The following is a 20,433-nucleotide window of genomic DNA, read 5'->3' as shown; positions in this document are numbered from 1 at the left end:
CGAAAGGGGACCCTGGCGCCTCGGCGGCCTCCCGACCTCCCTGGTGCCGCACAAAAGCAGCTGGCGCAGGGCGAATGCTAATGAGAGCCGGGCACAATGCGGGGGGAAAAATACCACAAAAAGCATTAAAAAAACGGGGGAAAAAAAGGAGGAAAGTGGATCTTTTCGCCGAGGTGGCTGGTGGGGGGAAGAAGCGGGGTGGGGGGGGGGAGGGTAACTCAAGCCGCCTCCATCCTGCGAAGCAGCTCTGGAGCTGCCTCTCAGCCTCCTGGGCAACCCAAAGTGCAGGGCAAAAAAAAAAAAAAAAAAAAAAAAACAGTGAAAAAAGAAAGAAAAAAAGCAAATAAAAATTATATTGCCCAACAGCAAGTGCACTTGCAAGGGTGGGGGGGGTGAAGGCGCAGCACAAACACAACCCCAAAATGGGGCAAATTTCGTGTTTCCAAGCTGCCCCTCCCAAATACTCATGACAGTCAGAAATAAATGCCCCCAAAAGCAGGGAATGAGTGCAAAGAGCCCCTGCCCCCAAAAAAGTATATTTAAAGAGTTTTTAGCTCTTTTAGGGGAGGGGGGAATCTGCCCTGTTCCTGCTTCTGCCACTTGGCGGAAGAGCTGGAAAAAACAAATTTTTAGGAAAAAAAAATCCAGTGGAGTTACCACTTTCGCTGCAGCAGGTGGACAGGTGCAAAAGGAGGGGAGGAAAATAAAAGAAAAAAAAAAAGGATAATCAGATGGTTTTAGCCCTTTTTGTCAGGTGGGAAATATCTGATGGCGGCACACTGGGGCAGCAGAGCCCGTGGGACACAGCCAACCTCACTTTTGGGTGGGCAAGAGCAAATATTGAAGATTTTCCCCCTTTTTCCTGACTTTCCCATCTACTTCCCCCCCACTTTCCCCTCATTTTCTCCCATTTCCCCTCATCCCCCCTCCCATTTTTCACTCCTCTTTCCTTCCTTGCTCTCCTCCCCCCCTTTTTTTTTGCATTTTTTCATTCACCAGCAGAGTTGTATTCCCATCAGACCCCTGCCGAGGTGGGTGGGGGGTCCCGGATGCCTGCCCCCCCCGGACGCCTGGGCCCTTTGTGTATGTGGGGAAGGTAACGATGAGGGACCTGGGGCTGCTCCAGGGGCCTTGCTGCTGTGTGTGGGGAGGAGCATGGTTGCTAGGGAAAAAAGCACGGTTGCTAGGGAAAGGAAGCCATGGTTGCCGGCAGACCCAGGGACCTCCTGTCCCTCCCTTAGGGACCCCAAGGACGGGACACGGAGAGGCCGCGGTGGCTCACGGAGCCCCCCGGGCTACCAGGCACCGCCGCGGGAGGCCAAACCACCTCGGTTGCTAAGGGACACCCCGCGGTTGCTACGGTAGGGAGCACTTCCGGGACACCCACCCGCGCCTACGCTCTCCGCGCATGCGCAGAGGCGGAGCGAGAAGGGCGCGCTCTCGAGCGGCGCATGCGCGCAGCGCTAAGCACCGCCACGGCGCCCGGCCTCCGCCGAGCCAATCAGCGTCGATGCAGCGGGCGTTGCTAGGCTGACCAGAAAGCGAAGTTCTCACCCCCTAGTCTGTTTCGCGCGAGGCTATCGCGACAGCGCCGATACCGCGACAGCCCGCCTCCCCCGCAAAGCGCCAACGCCACCATCCCGTATAGGTACAACCGCTGCTATCGTGATAGAGCTGGTCATATCGCGACAGAGAGCACCCCCCGCCCCTCCTTCGCACAGCGCCCCCGCCTCATTAGCATGCCCCGACCTGTTCCCATCGACGTCACAATGGCTGGTATCGGCGGTGTGCTCGGTCCCATTCACAGACCGGTCCCAGGCCACGCCCCCTTCCGATTTTATGCAGTGCGGCCCCGCCCACTTCCGGGCGGTGGGTCCAGCCCGGGGCGATAGTGGAGGCGCAGCGGGGGCCGCTGGGGGGCGCTCAGTGTCCAGTATGGCCCAGTGCCCCTAGGCTGAGCTCCCAGTGACGACCAGTATGGCGCAGTGCCCCTAGGCTGAGCTCCCAGTGATGACCAGTATGGCCCAGTGCCCCTAGGCTCAGCTCCCCGTGATGACCGTACGGCCCAGAGCTCCCCAGTATGGCGCAGTGCCCCTAGGCTGAGCTCCCAGTGATGACCGTACAGCCCAGAGCTCCCCAGTATGGCCCAGTGCCCCTAGGCTGAGCTCCCAGTGATGGCTGTATCATAGAATGGCAAGGTTGGAAGGGACCTCTGGAGACCACCTAGTCCAGCCCTCAGCATGGCCTATATGGGGATTGAACCCGCAACCTTGGCATTAGCAGCACCATGTTCTAACCAGCTGAGCTAAACCTACCCCCTGATGGTCCAGTGCCCCTTGGCTGAGCTCTCAGTGATGACTGTATGGCCCAGTGCTCCCCAGTATGGCCCAGTGCCCCTAGGCTGAGCTCCCAGGGCCTCCCAGTATGGCCCAGTTACCCACAGTATGGCCCAGTGCCTCTAGACTGGGCACCCAGTGCCTCCTAGTATGACGCAGTGTCCTTGGGCTGGGTGCCCAGTGCCTCCCAGTATGGTCCAGTTCCTCCCAGTATGGCTCAGTGCCTCTAGGCTGGGCACCCAATGTCCCCCAGTATGGCCTAGTGCCTCTAGGCTGGGTGCCCAGTTCCCCCCCGGTATGACCCAGTGTGCCCCAGTATGGCTCAGTGCCCCCTAGTCTGCCCAGCACAACCCTGCGACAGGGCCTGCAGAGAGGTCAAGTCCCACCAGTAAGTCCCAGTCTGGCACTGTAGCCCTCCAAGGCCCTGAGCGAGACGTGATGACCAGGAGGGGGCAGCAAACACCGCCAAAATCGGGGCTTTCCGCCCCCCCCCCCACCCCCGAAAAGTAAAGCAGCCGCAGCTTGTGCCCTCTGCAGCTGGATTTCTGTTCCACAAACACCATCGTATGCATATAGAGATGCACACGTGTGCACACACACACACACATATAATCAGAAATGCAACTCAATTTTATGTATTTGTGTATAGATGCACACACATATATAGATGCAAAAATAAATTTTGGTGCAATCCTGTATAGGTATACAGAAATAATTACAATATGATCCACTATAGATACATAAAAATAAATTACAATGCAGCCCTGTATAGATGCACACATATACAGAGATATATGAATATAAATTGCAATGCCATCCTGTATAGCTATATAAAAATAAGGCCAATGCAATTCTGTATATAGATATTGGTGTACACACATATATAGACATAATGACTAACCGCAATGCAGTCCTGCAGAAATACAAACATAAGGGCAATGCGATCTTGTATACATGCAAAAACAAATGTAGTGCAATCCTGTATAGATACAAAATAATTGTGATGTAATCTTGCATGGATGCCATAATAAGTGCAATGCGATCCTGTATAGATACATAAAAACAAGTGCACTTGCAGGCCCCGATAGGGTGCAACGAGGCTGATGTCTCCTAGGCACCTAGGTGCGGAAGGAATTTTTTTTTCCTGTTCTGTTTAGATGCTTGGAGGAGACAACGAGGGATCCTGACCCCACAACCGGGGATAGGGGTTTTGGGGGAGTGAAAAGGGCCGATTTGGGGCACGTGGGAGAACCAATGCTGAAGGTGGCTCATGGCAGCTGCAGATAAAGCCTGGAGCAGGGGTCCCAGGACAACATCCGGTTGGACATTGAATATCTCCAAGGATGGAGACTCCAAACATCTCCAGGCAGGGGGATTTGTCATCTCCCTGTGCGGGGCTTGGTGTTTCCCTTAGTGGACCTTCACAAAGGTCCTCTCTGCCCATCTCGCTAGTGCCTTGAGGCCCCCTTGGTGGATCCATGCCGACCACTTCTAATCACCTCTATGTCCCTGGAAATGGTGTCCAGCATGAGCTGCTCCATCATCTTCCCAAGGATGGAGGTGGAACCTGCACCTCCTTGAGGACAGGGGGGACGTTTGCTTCCCGCAGGTCCTCAGGACCTTCTGCTGATCGCTGTGACCTTTAAAGAATGATCGATAACAACTCCTCACTCGCCCTCCTGCCTTGCCTGTTGGGATGGACCACCCTGGAGGTTGGAGGAGGTGGACCTTGGCTATCAACCAGCTCCTCTGCAATGCTGAACCAGTGTGTGTGTGCTTGCAATGCAGAGCCGGCTTGTGCATTTAATCTGGCTTTAAAATACAATTTTGCTCATTTAAAATGGATTTTCTACTAATCTACTTTTTGTGCAAAAAGGCCAGTGCCTGCAGCAGGCCTTGAGTTTAATTTCTCCCCTCATGAAACGCACCTTGATTAAACCATTTTTGCCCGTGCTTTTGCCCGGCAGATGCAAGTTTCAGTTTCACCTTTTGCTATTCACGGGCGAACGAAACGGGAAGTTTGGGCATGGCGGCAGCTGGGTGTCCCGAAACGTGCGCGCACCCGTGCTGCAGAAAAATATGTTTTGCGAGAAAAGAGCAAAAAATCTATTTAAAAGTTGGCAAGCAAATATTACGCGCGGGCCAGTGCTGTAGCAGCAGGTGCTTGGCTTTATTTCGGCAACAAATAAAGCTTATTTTTTTATATTAAAACATATGCGCTAGTGAGGCGGAAGATATTGCGAACGGCAGGAGCCAAGGCTCTTCAAAGCAAAAATGGCTTAAAAATTTAATATTTTGCCTTTGCTGAATGCACTATTTCGTCTTTGCTGCCTATTCACCCACCTGCAATATGTATTTTTCTTTGCTATAAGCATACAAAAGCGACCTTTAAACCCCTGCTTAGGGCTTTTATTGCAATGAGGAAGTGTATATATAAGTGATCTTTAAAACCTTGCCTGAGGCTTCTATTGCAATAAAAAACATATATAAAAGTGACCTTTAAGCCTCTGCTCAGGGCTTGCTTTCACAATAAGGTGCTGTTTCAAACCCCACTTGCGAAGGTGTGCCCTTATCTGTCGGGTACCACCCTTGATTTGCGGAGAATTAGCAGCAAATTGCAAAATTTGGGCTTTTGCCCTGGGGGTGGTTGCTAAATGCCTTGAACTAGGGGTATTCGGCTCTTTTTTAACACTATCCTGAGAAAAGAAATCATGCAATCTGCTAGCGCTTGAGCTTGCAAATCGTTTTGCAGTATTTTTTCCCCTTGAAACCATTACTTTGAGGAAAAAGCTTTTTCTTTTTTTCTTTTGTTATTTTTCCTTCCCCCCCCCCCCTTTTTTTGCAAGTAGGATGTAGGATGGCAGCAAAAGCTGGAATTCAAGGTCTGTGGTTTTTTTTTTAATTATTATTATTTTCACCATTACCTTTCATTTTGCGAGTGGGGAGGGGGGCTAAAATTAACTGCCCATTAGCAGTTTCAAGCAGAAATGAGTCAGGGGGAGCCTGCAGGAAATGATTTATTTGTTTATTATTTATTTTTCTGGCCCCAGTGGAAACTTGCGCTTGGATGTGTTTTATGGGGAAAAAACGCCACTGCATGGGGGTGGTGGTGGTGGGGAACATTTCCCGCATGCTGCAAATGGCCCTGGTGCCTGCAAATGGGGGTAAAGGGGGCTCTCTGCAGAGAGAGAAACTCTAATTATTAAAAGAGAGGCCCTGAAAAATGGGATTTAATTTTACTTTATTTTTTGGAAAGTAGGGCAAAAGAACGGCATTGCCAGCTTGCTTTTTTGCAAGGCACCTCAAGAAAAACTGGGGAAAAACTTAGTTCAATTTTTTAATTTTTAACACCAACAGAATGGGACCTTTTTATTTTTAACGAAAAAGGTGTTTTTTTGCCAAAAAAAAAAGGATTTTAAAAAATATTATTTTCACCATTATATGGATTTTTTTTCCCCCAAAAAAACTCCCAGTGAACGCAGGGGTATCGCAACTGCCATGTCCTTCTTTGCAATGCTCGTTGCTCCCTGCAATTACTTTTGCATCCTGGAAGCCCCCTGGCCCCTCTCATCCCCATCAAACCTGCTTTTATACAGCTTAACATTTCTCTGCATTGTTGAGGATATTGCAACACTTTTTATTTATGCTATATATATTTTTTAATATTACCAATTTTCCCTATTGCAAGCTGCACTTTGTCTCTTTCTCTGTCAGTTTTGGCTTTAATTATTATTATAATTATTATATAATATATATTCTTTCCTGCTGAAAAAGAAATAGCACTAATTGTCTCACCGCCCCCTGCTTTCGGGGAGGATATTTTAATCAGGGCCGTGGTGAAAGCAGCTGCTGTTTTCGGGGGCAGCAGCTGGCAAAAGGCACTGCTGCCTCCGAGTTACCAGAAAGCAGAAAATTTGAATTCAGGTGTTGGGGGGGGGGGGACAGAAAAGTAAAGAAAGAAAAAATAATAATAATCCTGAAAATAACTGAGCACCGCTTCAGCCCAGCGGTGAAAAAGATGTCATTTTTATATGTGTTATTCCTCATTGCAATAAAAGCCTTAAGCAGGGGTTTAAAGGTCACTTTTGTATGCTTATAGCAAAGAAAAACACACATTGCAGGTGGGTGAATAGGCAGCAAAGACGAAATATTGCATTCAGCAAAGGCAAATGTGTGTCAAAAGTGATGACACTTTTATTGTGTCGAAGGTGCAGAAATTAGGCAGATTTCCCCCCCCCCCCCCCCCCCCCAAAAAAAAATTGGACAACTATATTGCACTCCCTGTAACGCCAGCTCTCACAGCAGTAAAGTTTCTGGCTTTATGTTTCTCTTCCCATGCTGCAGATTTTGCAGCGATTTGGTCTTTTTTCTCTTTTCTCTTTTCTTTTCTTTTCTTTTCTTTTCTTTTCTTTTCTTTTCTTTTCTTTTCTTTTCTTTTCTTTTCTTTTCTTTTTGTTGCAAGTGGTTCAGATTCGATTGCTTGCAGCATCTGACGTGCAGGAGGCCCTAAGGGATATATTGCAAAATCTTCTATTTAATAGCTCAGCACACAATGTATTTCTTAGTGCAATCGCTGCACATGGGATGTGTCTGCCTTTAGCTGTTTCTTCCCCAGACAAAGCAATCGTTTTTGCAAAATACTTCCCAGCATTGCACTGTGTCTTGGGGCAGGTCAAACCTGCCGGGTGCGACATTGGTTGCACCTCATGTTTTTCCTGTAATTTAGGTTTTATTTGAACCGGACGTTGGCATCTTTGCGGTAGCTCCCCTGCCGCTTTGTACACGCACAGTTTGGTGGAAATGCCTTTTCTCCCTCATTTTGGGGGAAGGCAAGGCTGAAAATAGGATACGAATCTGAGAGTGCCAGCTGCTGCTTTCAGGTCAGTTCTGGCCTGTTTGCATAACGAGAGCTGCATGAGGACTGCAAAAAGCACCCCGAAATTACCCGCTGGCACCTGCTGGGGTTTAATTTGGAGCATGGAGCAGAATGTGTAATTTGGGGTAAAAGGGGCAGGGAACAAGGCCAAGTGGGGAAAAAAAACACATAATTTCGCACACCGAGGGGCCGAGGTTGGAAATTTACCTCCTATCCTGGGGATGAATTTGAGGGGTGTTATTAGCTTTTCACTGTGTTTTGGGGCAGGACTGCAGCAATCCAACCTGCGGCATGCACGGAAATGTGGCCATTCCCCTCCTTTTCTCACCCAAAGCTTTCCTGCATGTTTTGCCTTTTTGGCACATTTCTACATTTACTGCCTTTTCAGCTTACATCTAAAACCACCCCAACTTGTTCCCTGCCTGCCTGAATTCAGGCAGATAATTAACTATATTTCCCTCCAAAGCCACCTGTTCCTACTTAATTTAAATGCAAGATTTTTGCATGAAGGAAAACCCTGATGGAGGCCAGCTTGATGTTCAAGGCTTAATTAATCCAGGGGTAGATTTTCCCCTGCAATGGAGTTATTAAATAGGAAGGACAGCATGGCTGCAAGGCCCCTCTGAAAGTTTGGGAGAGGGAAATGGGGGAGAAAAAGGCATTTAAAGGCTAAATGAACCGTGCTTGGCATGCAATCACATTGCAGCAGGGCAGCATCCCCTGCACTGCACAAAGTGCAATTAATGGAAGCATGATTTTCAGCCTGGGTGTTTGCACTGTCGCCCAAAATGATGTGGGCACTGGCTGGTCCTGCAATGTCTGCAACCAGTGCCCAGGAGGAATTGCAGTGCTTCCCATTTGCAAACTGTGCTTTAAGCCTGTGCCGCAGCGAACACGGCTGGATTTTGCATGGGTCAAGTGTTGGTGCGTTTTCCCCTGCATTTAAGGCATCCAGGTGCGTAAGGTGAAGTCACGCCACTGAGAAACCTCAGGCCAGGCTGGGCACGGAGCTGGGTGCGTTGTACCTGAATCCCGCAGCCCACCCTAAAGCTAGCAAAGGGGGGGGTTGCACACCTTCATTTCATCAGAGCATGCAGAGGGCTTCCCACCCGCCCCCAAATGTGCCTGCTGCTTGCATTCACAGCTCCCCCTCGGAGTGGGTGACCTGTGCTTAATTTTCCGGGGTCAAAAGGGAGGAATAAGGAAAGGCTCATGGGGAAAATGAAGGTGGGGGGCTGCAGAGCCCCTCGGCAGCATCATGGAGAGGAAGGGGGCTTAGGTGCTGCTCTGTGTGCTGGGGTGCAGATCCCAGCAGAGATGCAAAGGTGGAGATTTGCTTATGCATGCATGCAGATGAGGGGATGGGCAGCTGCACGCGCAGGCAAACGAGGGAGCACTTTGACGAGCTGCTGAGGAGCGAATCAGCCCAGCTGTGAAGCGAAAGCTCCTGTCCACACTGCAAAGAGCAAGATGCACCGGTTTGGTGCTGACCCAGTGATCTGTTGCAAAAAAATAAAATAAACAACAATCTTGTTTGCACTGCATTGATTTGCACAGTAAGCGATGAGTGGAGGGGTCTGCACCCTCCCCTGCCCTCAGTCCCGGCTGGGGGCTACTCCTTGTCCCCCACCAGCCATCACCGTCCCAGAGACGGGGGTGCTTCTGCTCAGTGCAAAAATGTGTCATTGGGCGCAACAACATATCACAACGTCTCGCTGCAGCCACCCCCCAGAGCCCCTTCCCGGGCTCCTCTGCTCCCGCTGCTGGCGGACGCGCAGCTGAGCGAGGCCGGAGGGGGCCTCCAGCCACCCGGCGGGAGCCTCCGCCTCTCCTGCAAGGCCTCCGGGTTCACCTTCAGCAGCTTCAGCATGGAATGGGTCCGGCAGGCACCCGGCAAGGGGCTCGAGTGGGTCGCTGCTATTACCAGCAGTGGTAGCACCTGGTACGCGTCTGCGGTGCAAGGGCGCTTCACCATCTCCCGGGACAACGCGCAGAGCACGCTCTACCTGCAGATGAACAGCCTCAAGGCCGAGGACACCGGCACCTACTACTGCGCGAAAGCTGCTGGTAGTGGTTGTTGTTGTGATGATGATGGTCAGCAACATGCTGTGGCCCGAGCCTGCATGGGGTGCACCCACGAGTGGCTGGCGGCGTTGCTAGACCGCTCTCCACCGTCCTCGCCAGGTCACGGCCATCAGCAGAGGGACCTGAGGCCGGGAGGGAAGCAAATGTCTCCCCAGGCTCCCAAAAGGGCAGGAAGGAGAAGCCCGGATCCTGGGCTGGTCAGCCCCAGCCCTCTCCCTGTACGGGTGGTGGGGCAGCTCGTCCTGGGCACCAGCTCCGAGCGCGCGAAGGACCAGAGGGTGCTCAGGAGTGGTCAGGCTGGATGCAGCAAGGGGACTCCTGCTGCAGCAACCCGCAGGCCCTCGCGGCTGGGCTGGGGGCTGAGGGCAGGGCAGTGGCTGTGGTGTCCCCGGGTGTCAGCGCGGCTTTGGGCGCAGTCTCTGGCAGCCCCCAGGGTTGCCCCAAGGAGGGGCAGTGGGACTAGAGGGGCGGGCAGCGCGCTGGGCTGCGAGCCGGCCACGCGGCCGAGCTCAGGGCGCTGCGCTGGATGGCTCAGGGTCTGGTGGAGACCTGAGCTCGTGGTGTCCCTTGGGGTGGATGCTGGGTCCAATCCTGTTCCGTTTAGTCATCCATGACCTGCATGAAGGGACAGAGTGCACCTCAGCCGGTTTGGTGATGATCCGAACCCGGGATCAGTGCAGATACCCCAGAGAAGGGTTCTGCCGTTCAGAGGGACCGTGACAGGCGGGAGAGGTGGGCAGAGGGCAGAGCAGCTGTGCGGAGAAGGAGCCAGGGCCTCGTGGTGCCATCAGGAACTGCCGCCTCCTGCCTTACAGGGGGAAATTCCCTGGCCGGGTATTTTCTGAGCAAGACAGGGTCTGTATCACCATCTGCTGGTTTCACACAGTAGTAGGTGCCGGTGTCCTCGGCCTTGAGGCTGTTCATCTGCAGGTAGACCGTGCTCTGCGCGTTGTCCCGGGAGATGGTGAAGCGCCCTTGCACCGCAGACACGTAGCCTGTCCAACTACCATCGGTGTCAATACCCGCGACGGGCTCCAGCCCCGTTCCCAAGCGCTTCTTAGACCCAGTTCATGCCGAAGCTGCTGAAGGAGAAACTGCTTCCCTCGCAGGAGACACAGCTCCAACAGACTCCGGCATGAGCGGCACAGGGCCTCACCTGGCTTCAGGCACCTGGCTGCACCCAGGATGCTGGGTGGCACCAGCCACCACTGTTACTGCCCCGCTCAACCCCTCTGCTCTCCTCTCGCCTCTCCGCAGGGCTGCGGGCGGACGCGCAGCTGATCGAGGACGGAGGGGGCCTCCAGCCGCCCGGTGGGAGCCTCCGCCTCTCCTGCAAGGGAACCGGGTTGACCGTCAGCAGCTTCTGCATGTGGTGGATCCTGCAGGCACCCGGCAAGGGGCTCGAGCCCGTCGCTGCTATTTACGGCAGTGGTAGTAGCACCTGGTATGCGTGCTGGTGCTGGTGGTGGAGATGCTGTTTGAGGCCAGTTTCCTCAACATCCATGAGTGCTGAGCCAGCTGACTCGTATCATTGCCATCTGCACTCGTGGGCGCATCCTGCCCGGGTTGGGGCTGCAACCTGATATCACCAGCATCAGCACCATAAGTACCAGCATCTTTCGCGCAGTAGTAGGTGCCGGTGTCCTCGGCCTTGAGGCTGTTCATCTGCAGGTAGAGCGTGCTCTGCACGTCGTCCCGGGAGATGGTGAAGCGCCCTTGCACCGCAGGCGCGTACCCTGGACTGCTGCCATTGCTCCTAATGCTCGCGACGTACTCGAGCCCCTTGCCGGGCGCCTGCCGGAACCAGAACATGTTGAAGCTGCTGAAGGTGCAGCAATGATCCCCGTCACGAGGAGAAACCGTGGGGCTGGGCACGGCAGGGTGGGGCTGCGCCCAGGGCTGCGGGCGGACGCGCAGCTGAGCGAGGCCGGAGGGGGCCTCCAGCCGCCCGGCGGGAGCCTCCGCCTCTCCTGCAAGGGAACCGGGTTCGACTTCAGCAGCTCCTACATGTTCTGGGTCCGGCAGGCGCCCGGCAAGGGGCTTGAGTTCGTCGCGGGTATTTGGAGCGAGGGCAGCAGTCCAAGGCACGTGGCAGCTGTGCATGGGCCCATGCACAAATCGCCCTTGTGCCCCGTCCCGGCCTCGAGACGATGGGCAGCAGGTTTGTGCCCCGCTCTGCCACGGCTGCTCTTTGCCTTCCCACACCTTGCGCCGCCTCCCGACCTGAAAATGCCTCCGTTCCACGCAAACCCACCCAGCAGCCCCGCGCTCACTGCGCGTATCGCAATGCCAGTGCAATCCGTGTCACTGGACGCGTGCACTGAGCCCTTCCCTGGTGCAAAACCCCTTGGGCTCGCTTCCTGCCCCCAAACTCCAGACCAGCCCTGGACCAGCTGCACTTTGGACCTGGTATAGGGGCTGATGTGCTGGGACAGGGCCCACAAAACCTGGGAGCAGCAGTGGGAGCAGCATGGGGGGCTGGAAAGCGATTTACAGCCTTGGGGAAGCCCTGGGAGGCGGCCAGCTACTGGAGAGGGACACAAGGGAGGTGCTGGTCATGGAGGAGAGATGAAGGGCTCCTGGGGCTCTGCTGGGATTTGCTCACAACTTTTAAGGCCAGGAGAGTCACCGTCAGCAGTGTCGGCATGATGTGGGTCCCACAAATGCCTGGGAAGGGGTTCGAGCGGGTCGCGGGCATTAACCTTGATGATAATGGTACATGATTCGTGGATGCAGTGCAAGGACACATCTCCAGGGATGATGGGCAGAGCACGCTCTACCTGCAGATGAACAGCCTCAAGGTCGAGGACACCGGCACCTACTACTGCGCGAAAACTGCTGATACTTATGGTGCTGATGCTGATGATATCGGGTTACAGCCCCAACCTGGGCAGGATGCGCCCATGAGTGCAGATGGCCGTGAGCTGTCCAAGGTGACTGGGAGCGACCTAGCAATGATACGAGTCAGCTGGCTCAGCACTCATCGATGTTGAGGAAACTGGCCTCAAACAGCATCTCCACCACCAATACCAGCACCAGCACCAGCTTTCGCGCAGTAGTAGGTGCCGGTGTCCTCGGCCTTGAGGCTGTTCATCTGCAGGTAGAGCGTGCTCTGCGCGTTGTCCTTGGAGATGGTGAAGCGCCCTTTCACCGCATCCGCGTACCAGGTGCTACCATCGCTGCTAATAAGAGCGACAAACTCGAGCCCCTTGCCGGGCGCCTGCCGGATCCACCACATGCGGAAGCTGCTGAAGTCGAATCCGGTTCCCTTGCAGGAGACATAAATCCAACAGACTCCGAAGTAGCTCAGCTGGGACAGCGTGAGACTGAAGATCTGAAGGCCCCGAGTTCAAGCCCCGGCTTCAGCAAGGGGGATCCTTGCTGCTGCAACCCTGTGTAATATGCTCGAGGTGACCCTGCTTGAGCGGGGGGGGGGGGGGGGGGGGGCTGGACTAGGTGATCTGCAGAGGTCCCTTCCAACCTTACCCATTCTATGATCAACAGCACAGGGCCTCCGTTTATCTCCAGTCACCAGCACTGCCCCGCTCAACCCCTCTGCTCTCCTCTCGCCTCTCCCCAGGGCTGCGGGCGGACGTGCAGCTGATTGAGGACGGAGGGGGCCTCCAGCCGCCCGGCGGGAGCCTCCGCCTCTCCTGCAAGGCCTCCGGGTTCACCTTCAGCAGCTTCGGCATGTTGTGGGTCCGGCAGGCGCCTGGGAAGGGGCTTGAGTGGGTCGCGAGCATTCACAGCGGTGGTAGCACCTGGTACGCGTCTGCGGTGCAAGGGCGCTTCACCATCTCCAAGGACAACGCGCAGAGCACGCTCTACCTGCAGATGAACAGCCTCAAGGCCAAGGACACCGGCACCTACTACTGCGCGAAACAAGCTGGTAGTTGTAGATCTGGCCCCATCTTCCTTCCACCCTCTGTTCAGATAGTGGTACACATTGATGAGCTCCACCCTGACTTGCCTCATCTCCGTGCTGAGCAGTCCCAGCTCTCTCAGCCTTTCCTTGCAGGAGATGCTCCAGTCACATCATCATCTTAATGGTCCTTCACTGGAATCGCTCCAGTAGCACCATATCTCTCTCGTACTGGGCAGCCCAGAGCTGAACACAGGACTCCAGATGAGGCCTCATCAGGGCTGAGTAAATGGGGAGAATCAGCTCCCTCGACCTGCTGGCAATGCTCCTAAAGCAGCTCCAGGGACCTTCTTGGCCGTAAGGGCACCTTCCTGACTCTTGGTCACCTTGTTGTCCAGCAGAACCCCTCAGTCCTTCTCCACAGAGCTGCTTTCTGTCAGTTCTGCCCCCAGTCTGTACTGGTGCGTGGGGTGAGTCCTCCCTAGATGTCCTCGCTTGTACTTCCCTGTGCTGAACTTCATGAGCTTCCTCTTTGCCCATCTCTCTGGGCTGTCTGGGTGCCTCTGAATGGCAGCAGTGACTGCTACAAGGTCTCCACCACCATAACCACTACCAGCAGCTTTCGCGCAGTAGTAGGTGCCGGTGTCCTCGGACTTGAGGCTGTTCATCTGCAGGTAGAGCGTGCTCTGCGCGTTGTCCCGGGAGATGGTGAAGCGCCCTTGCACCGCAGACGCGTAGTATGTGCTACTACCACTGCTGCCAATTTCTGCAACCCACTCGGGCCTCTTCCCAGTCACTTGCTGGACCCAAACCATCTGGAAGCTGCTGAAGGTGAACTCGGTTCCCTTGCAGGAGAGGCGGAGGCTCCCGCCGGGCGGCTGGAGGCCCCCTCCGTCCTCGCTCAGCTGCGCGTCCGCCCGCAGCCTTGGCTGCAGCCCACTCCACCGTGCCCAGCCCCACGGTTTCTCCTCGTGACGGGGATCATTGCTGCACCTTCAGCAGCTTCTACATGTACTGGTTCCGGCAGGCGCCCGGCAAGGGGCTCGAGTTTGTCGCGGGTATTGACAACGATGGTAGTTACACAAGCTACGCGCCTGCGGTGCAAGGGCGCTTCACCATCTCCAAGGACAACGCGCAGAGCATGCTCTACCTGCAGATGAACAGCCTCAAGGCCGAGGACACCGGCACCTACTACTGTGCGAAAGAAGCTGATGGTGATTTTGGTGGAGACCCAGTTGGCCCCTGTCATCACTAGGCCTCTCTCCATCATCTCCGATAGCTTATGCTCATCAGCACTCATGGGTTCATCCCATCAGGGCCCAGACCACAACTGGGTGTCAACCACTGGCACAACAAGTACTAGCATATTTGGTGACGGGCTCCAGCTCCTTCCCAGGTGCTTGTTAGACCCAGTTCATGCTGAAGCTGCTGAAGGAGAAACCGGTTCCCTTGGAGGAGACGCAGTTCCAATAGACTCCGGCATCAGTGGCACAGGGCCTCGCTTGACTTCGGGTGCCCGGCCACCCCCGGGGCCGGCCCCATGCTGGGCACCTCCAGCCACCACTGTCACTGCCCCGCTCAACCCCTCTGCTCTCCTCTCACCTCTCCCCATGGCTGCGAGTGGATACGCAGGATGGAGGGGGCCTCTAGCCGCTTGGCAGGAGCCTCTGCCTCTCCTGCAAGGGAACCAGGTTCAGCTTCAGCATCTTGTGGGTCCAGCAGGCACCTGTAAAGGGGCTCGAGTGGGTTGGAACTATTAACCCCGACGGTAGCAGTCCATGGTTCATGGATGCGGTGAAAGGGCACTTCACCATCTCCCGGGACGACGTGCAGAGCACGCTCTACCTGACCAGGCTGGTCATCCTCACCCCTCTCTAGCACAGGTGGTGGAGCAGCCCAGGATCCAGGCTTCTCCTTCTTGCCCTTTTGGGAGCCTGGGGAGACATTTGCTTCCCTCCCGGCCTCAGGTCCCTCTGCTGATGGCCGTGACCTGGCGAGGACGGTGGAGAGAGGTCTAGCAATGCCGCCAGCCACTTGTGGGTGCACCCCATGCAGGCTCGGGCCACAGCATGTTGCTGACCATCATCATCACAACAACAACCACTACCAGCGTATTTCGCGCAGTAGTAGGTGCCGGTGTCCTCGGCCTTGAGGCTGTTCATCTGCAGGTAGAGCGTGCTCTGCGCGTTGTCCCGGGAGATGGTGAAGCGCCCTTGCACCGCAGACGCGTAGTCTGTGCTACTACTGCTGCTAATACATGCGACGGACTCGAGCCCCTTGCCAGGTGCATCCAGAACATGTTGAAGCTGCTGAAGGTGCAGCAATGACCCCCGTCACATGGTGGGGTGGGGCTGCGCCCAGGGCTGCGGGCGGACGTGCAGCTGATCGAGGCCAGAGGGGGCCTCCAGCCGCCCGGCGGGAGCCTCCGCCTCTCCTGCAAGGGAACCGGGTTCACCTTCAGCAGCTTCGGCATGTTCTGGTTCCCACAGGACCCTGGGAAGGGGCTCGAAGCTGTCGCTGTTATTAACAGCGGTGGTAGCTGGACAGGCTATGTTTTTATGGTGGGAGAACTCTTGGTCATCTTCTGGGGCAACTGCAAGGATGAGCTGCTCCACCACCTGTGCAGGGAGAGGGGTGAGGCTGACTGTCCTGGAGGTCCCCAGCTTCTCCTCCCTGCCCTTTCGGAGAGCTGGGGAGATGTTTGCTTCCTTCCTAGCCACAGCCAGCCTCACCCCTATCGCTGCATGGGTGGTGGAGCAGCTCATCCACACAGTTGCCCCAGGAGATGACCAAGAGTCCTCCCACCGCAGACGCATAGCTTGTCCAGCTACCAGGCTCTGGTGGGAACCAGAACATCAGGAAGCTGCTGAAGGTGAACCCGGCTCCCTTGCAGGAGAGGTGAAGGCCCCCTCTGGCCTCACTCAGCTGCACGTCCACCCACAGTCCGGTGCTGCTGATGCCAGAGTCTGTTGGATTTGTGTTTCCTGAAGGGGAACCGGTTTCTCCTTCAGCAGCTTCTGGATGCAATGGGTCCGACAAGTGCCTGGGAAGGGGCTCATGTTCGTTGAGGGTATTGGCAATGATGGTAGTAGCACATACTACGCGGATGCGGTGAAAGGGCGCTTCACCATCTCCCGGGACAACGCGCAGAGCACGCTCTACCTGCAGATGAACAGCCTCAAGGCCGAGGACACCGGCACCTACTACTGCGCGAAAGCTGCTGCTAGTGATAGTATTTGTGGAGATGCAGTTGACCCCTGTCATCGCTAGGCCTCTCCCAATCACCTTGGACAGCTCATGGTCATCAGCACTTGTGCGTGCATCTCATCAGCATCTGGACTGCAGTCAGGGTTGGCTTCACCACCATCACCATAACTAGCAGCAGCTTTCGCGCAGTAGTAGGTGCCGGTGTCCTCGGCCTTGAGGCTGTTCATCTGCAGGTAGAGCGTGCTCTGCGCGTCGTCCCAGGAGATGGTGAAGCGCCCTTGCACCGCATCCGCATAGCCTGTGCTACTAATGCTGCTAATATATGCGACGTACTCGAGCCCCTTGCCGGGTGCTTGTCGGATCCAGTACATGTCGAAGTTGCTTAAGTCGAACTCGGTTCCCTTGCAGGAGAGGCGGAGGCTCCCGCCGGGCGGCTGGAGGCCCCCTCCGTCCTCGATCAGCTGCGCGTCCGCCCGCAGCCCTGCGGAGAGGCGAGAGGAGAGCAGAGGGGTTGAGCGGGGCGGCTTTGGCGGTGGCCGGAGCCGCCCGGCTCGGGGCCGGCCCCGGGGGCGGCCGGGCGCCCGCTGCGGAGCGGAGGCACCCGCGGCCGGGGGAGCCCCCGGGGGCGGCGGGTGCCGGCGGGGGGCCGGGCCCTACCTGGCAGGGCCGCGAGGAGGAGGAGGACGAGGCCGCGGAGCCGAGGGCTCATGGTGGCGGGGCGGGAGGGGTGGTGGGCGCCGGGGCGGTGGTGGCGGCACGGCGGGGCCGGCGGCATTTGAAGGCGCCGCGCTGCCGGGATTTGCATGCGCCCGCGCTCATAAGGGCCCCGGCGCCGCCGCCTCTTTTGGGGCCGGAGTCGCCGCCTTTGGGGCTCCGGCGGGTGCTTGGGGCACCGCGGTCCTGCAGGAACCGTGGCCTGCGAGCCTAGCGGGGGGAATCGCGCCGGGGGGATTTCGCCTGGCCTCCGCAGCAGCTCCAGCACCAGCAGCACCAGCCCAAGCACCAGCTTTCGCGCAGTAGTAGGTGCCGGTGTCCTCGGCCTTGAGGCTGTTCATCTGCAGGTAGAGCGTGCTCTGCGCGTTGTCTCCGGAGGTGGTGAAGCGCCCTTGCACTGCATGCTTGGGCCTCGTGCCACTACCATCGCTGTAAATACCCGCGACGAGCTCGAGCCCCTTCTCAAGTTCCGCTCAACCCCTCTGCTCTCCTCTCGCCTCTCCGCAGGGCTGCGGGCGGACGCGCAGCTGATCGAGGACGGAGGGGGCCTCCAGCCACCCGGCGGGAGCCTCCGCCTCTCCTGCAAGGGAACCGGGTTCACCTTCAGCAGCTTCGCCATGTTCTGGTTCCGACAAGCACCCGGCAAGGGGCTCGAGTACGTCGCAAGTATTGAGGATGATGGCGGTAGCACAAGCTACGCGGATGCGGTGAAAGGGCGCTTCACCGCCTCCAGGGACAACGCGCAGAGCACGCTCTACCTGCAGATGAACAGCCTCAAGGTCGAGGACACCGGCACCTACTACTGCGCGAAAGCTGCTGCTAGTGGTAGTATTTGTGGAGACCCAGTTGGCCCCTGTCATCACTAGGCCTGTCTCAATCACCTCCAATAGCTCATGGTCATCAGCACTCAGGGGTGCACTCCACCAGAGCTCAGAGCACAACAGGGCCTCCACCACCAGCACCACCACGAGCATCTTTTGCGCAGTAGTAGGTGCCGGTGTCCTCGGCCTTGAGGCTGTTCATCTGCAGGTAGAGCGTGCTCTGCGCGTTGTCCTTGGAGATGGTGAAGCGCCCTTTCACCGCAGATGCGTACCATGGACCGCTACCACCGCTGTTAATACTCGACCCACTAAAGTCCCTTTCTGGGTGCTTGTTGAACCCAGAACATGCTGGCGATGATGATGGTGAGCTGGGTTCCTTTGCAGGGCTGAGAGTGGACTGATAGTGCAGCTGAGCGAGGCTGGAGGGGGCCTCCAGCCGCCCGGCGGGAGCCTCTGCCTCTCCTGCAAGGCCTCCGGGTTCACCTTCAGCAGCGTCGGCATGGACTGGGTCCGGCAGGCGCCCGGGATGGGGCAGAGCAGGCTGGAACCTTTAACCCCGGTGGTAGCAGTCCAGGGTACGTGGATGCAGTGCAAGGGCGCTTCACCATCTCCTGGGACAACGCGCAGAGCACGCTCTACCTGCAGATGAACAGCCTCAAGGTCGAGGACACCGGCACCTACTACTGCGCAAAAGCAGCTGCTGGTGCTTGGGGTGGTTGAGACCCTGTCTGCGGCCAGGCAAAACCCCCATCCAGCGATCCCCCCCCGCAAGGCATGGGGGCAGCAGGGTCTGCAACAGCGGCAGGTCCCAGCATCCACCCCAAGGGACACCACGAGCTCAGGTCTCCACCAGACCCTGAGCCACCCAGCGCAGCGCCCTGAGCTCGGCCGCGTGGCCGGCTCGCAGCCCAGCGCGCTGCCCGCCCCTCTAGCCCCACTGCCCCTCCTTGGGGCAACCCTGGGGGCTGCCAGAGACTGCGCCCAAAGCCGCCACTCGTGGGTGCATCCCATCGGGGCCCTGGTCACAAGCTGGGCCTCCGTCACTGTCCCAACCAGCATAAGCATATTTCGCGCAGTAGTAGGTGCCGGTGTCCTCGGCCTTGAGGCTGTTCATCTGCAGGTAGAGCGTGCTCTGCGCGTTGTCCCGGGAGATGGTGAAGCGCCCTTGCACCGCATCCGCATAGCCTGTGTAACTACTACTGCTTCTAACCTGTGCAATGAACTCGAGCCCCTTGCCGGGCGCCTGCCGGACCCAGAACATGCTGAAGCTGCTGAAGGTGAACCCGGTTCCCTTGCAGGAGAGGCGGAGGCTCCCGCCGGGCGGCTGGAGGCCCCCTCCGGCCTCGCTCAGCTGCGCGTCCGCCCGCAGCCCTGGGCGCAGCCCCACCCCGCCGTGCCCGGCCCCACGGTTTCTCCTCGTGACAGGGGTCATTGCTGCACCTTCAGCAGCTTCAGCATGTTCTGGTTCCGGCAGGCGCCCGGCAAGGGGCTCGAGTTTGTCGCGGGTATTTACAGCAGTGGTAGTAGCACATACTACGCGTCTGCGGTGAAAGGGCGCTTCACCATCTCCCGGGACAACGCGCAGAGCACGCTCTACCTGCAGATGAACAGCCTCAAGGTCGAGGACACCGGCACCTACTACTGCGCAAAAGCAGCTGCTGGTGCTTGGGGTGGTTGAGACCCTGTCTGCGGCCAGGCAAAACCCCCATCCAGCGATCTGCCCCTGCAAGGCACAAGGGCAGCAGGGTCTGCAACAGCGGCAGGTCCCAGCACCGACCCCGAGGGACATGACGAGCTCAGGCCTCCACTAGACCCTGAGCCTCGCAGCGCAGCGCCCTGAGCCGCACTTGAGGGGATTATAGGAATGCAGTCAGAGTATGTAGAGATGCGGCGAGGAAGGCTAAGGCCCAGTTGGAATTGAGTCTTGCAAGGGATGTCAAGGTCAACTAAAAGGGCTTCTTCAAATACATCAGCAGCAAGAGAAGGACTAGGGAAAATGTGGGCCGCTACTGAATGGGGCGGGGGTCCTGGTGACAAGGGATGCAGAGAAGGCAGAATTACTGAATGCCTTCTTTGCTTCGCTCTTCACTGCTAAGGGCAGCCCTCAGGAATCCCAGAGCCTGGACATGAGGGAGAAAGTCTGGAGAAGGGAAGACTTTCCATTGGTTGAGGAGGAAAGGATTAGAGACCTTCTGGGCAGGCTAGACATCCACAGATCCATGGGCCCGGATGGGATGCACCCACGGGCACTGAGGGAGCTGGCAGATGTTGTTGCCAGGCTGCTCTCCATCACCTTTGAAAGGTCCTGGAGAACTGGAGAGGGGCCTGAGGACTGGAAGAAAGCCACTGTCACTCCAGTCTTCCAAAAGGGCAAGAAGGAGGACCCAGGCAACTATAGGCTGGTCAGCCTCGCCTTCATCCCTGGTAAGGTGATGGAACAGCTCATTCTGGGTGTCATCTCCAGACACATGGAGGAAAAGAGGGCGATCAGGAGTAGCCTGCATGGATTCACCAAGGGGAAATCCTGCTTAA

General features: G+C 56.7%; 1 protein-coding gene and 8 gene segments (V, D, J or C); 6 read left to right on the top strand and 3 right to left on the bottom strand.

Moving 5' to 3' along the window:
- The first annotated feature begins 8,433 nt into the window (after window positions 1–8,433).
- LOC134152996 (Ig heavy chain V region 914-like) lies at window positions 8,434–9,372 on the top strand. The segment is given in 2 exon segments: window positions 8,434–8,439; window positions 8,934–9,372. Coding segments are annotated over 2 exon segments (445 nt in total).
- Window positions 9,373–11,133: 1,761 nt separating this feature from the next.
- On the top strand, window positions 11,134–12,290 carry LOC134152995 (immunoglobulin heavy variable 3-53-like). The segment is given in 2 exon segments: window positions 11,134–11,377; window positions 12,019–12,290. Coding segments are annotated over 2 exon segments (516 nt in total).
- An 11-nt stretch (window positions 12,291–12,301) lies between these two features.
- Window positions 12,302–12,787, bottom strand: LOC134152994 (Ig heavy chain V region 914-like). The segment is given in 3 exon segments: window positions 12,302–12,588; window positions 12,651–12,713; window positions 12,784–12,787. Coding segments are annotated over 3 exon segments (354 nt in total).
- Window positions 12,788–12,846: 59 nt separating this feature from the next.
- Window positions 12,847–13,344, top strand: LOC134152993 (Ig heavy chain V region 914-like; the record flags this gene model as incomplete). The annotated part of the segment is given in 1 exon segment: window positions 12,847–13,344. A coding segment is annotated over 1 exon segment (498 nt), but the record flags the coding sequence as incomplete, so codon positions are not given.
- Window positions 13,345–13,566: 222 nt separating this feature from the next.
- LOC134152992 (Ig heavy chain V region 914-like) lies at window positions 13,567–14,097 on the bottom strand (the record flags this gene model as incomplete). The annotated part of the segment is given in 1 exon segment: window positions 13,567–14,097. A coding segment is annotated over 1 exon segment (531 nt), but the record flags the coding sequence as incomplete, so codon positions are not given.
- Window positions 14,098–15,179: 1,082 nt separating this feature from the next.
- Window positions 15,180–16,429, top strand: LOC134152990 (immunoglobulin heavy variable 3-74-like). The segment is given in 3 exon segments: window positions 15,180–15,195; window positions 15,521–15,632; window positions 16,171–16,429. Coding segments are annotated over 3 exon segments (387 nt in total).
- Window positions 16,430–16,440: 11 nt separating this feature from the next.
- On the bottom strand, window positions 16,441–17,102 carry LOC134152989 (immunoglobulin heavy variable 3-48-like). The segment is given in 2 exon segments: window positions 16,441–16,847; window positions 17,024–17,102. Coding segments are annotated over 2 exon segments (459 nt in total).
- A 379-nt stretch (window positions 17,103–17,481) lies between these two features.
- Window positions 17,482–17,946, top strand: LOC134152988 (immunoglobulin heavy variable 3-23-like). The segment is given in 1 exon segment: window positions 17,482–17,946. A coding segment is annotated over 1 exon segment (465 nt).
- A 194-nt stretch (window positions 17,947–18,140) lies between these two features.
- LOC134152987 (uncharacterized) lies at window positions 18,141–19,579 on the top strand. Its single transcript, XM_062598771.1, is given in 4 exon segments — window positions 18,141–18,169; window positions 18,286–18,457; window positions 18,460–18,613; window positions 19,200–19,579. Coding segments are annotated over 4 exon segments (735 nt in total).
- The last annotated feature ends 854 nt before the right edge of the window (window positions 19,580–20,433 follow it).

The sequence above is a fragment of the Rhea pennata genome, chromosome 37, assembly GCF_028389875.1.
Source record: "Rhea pennata isolate bPtePen1 chromosome 37, bPtePen1.pri, whole genome shotgun sequence".
In the NCBI taxonomy this organism is placed as follows: Eukaryota; Metazoa; Chordata; class Aves; order Rheiformes; family Rheidae; genus Rhea; species Rhea pennata.
Note: the sequence above shows the minus strand (reverse complement) of the source record. Positions and strands in the feature narration are given on the sequence as shown.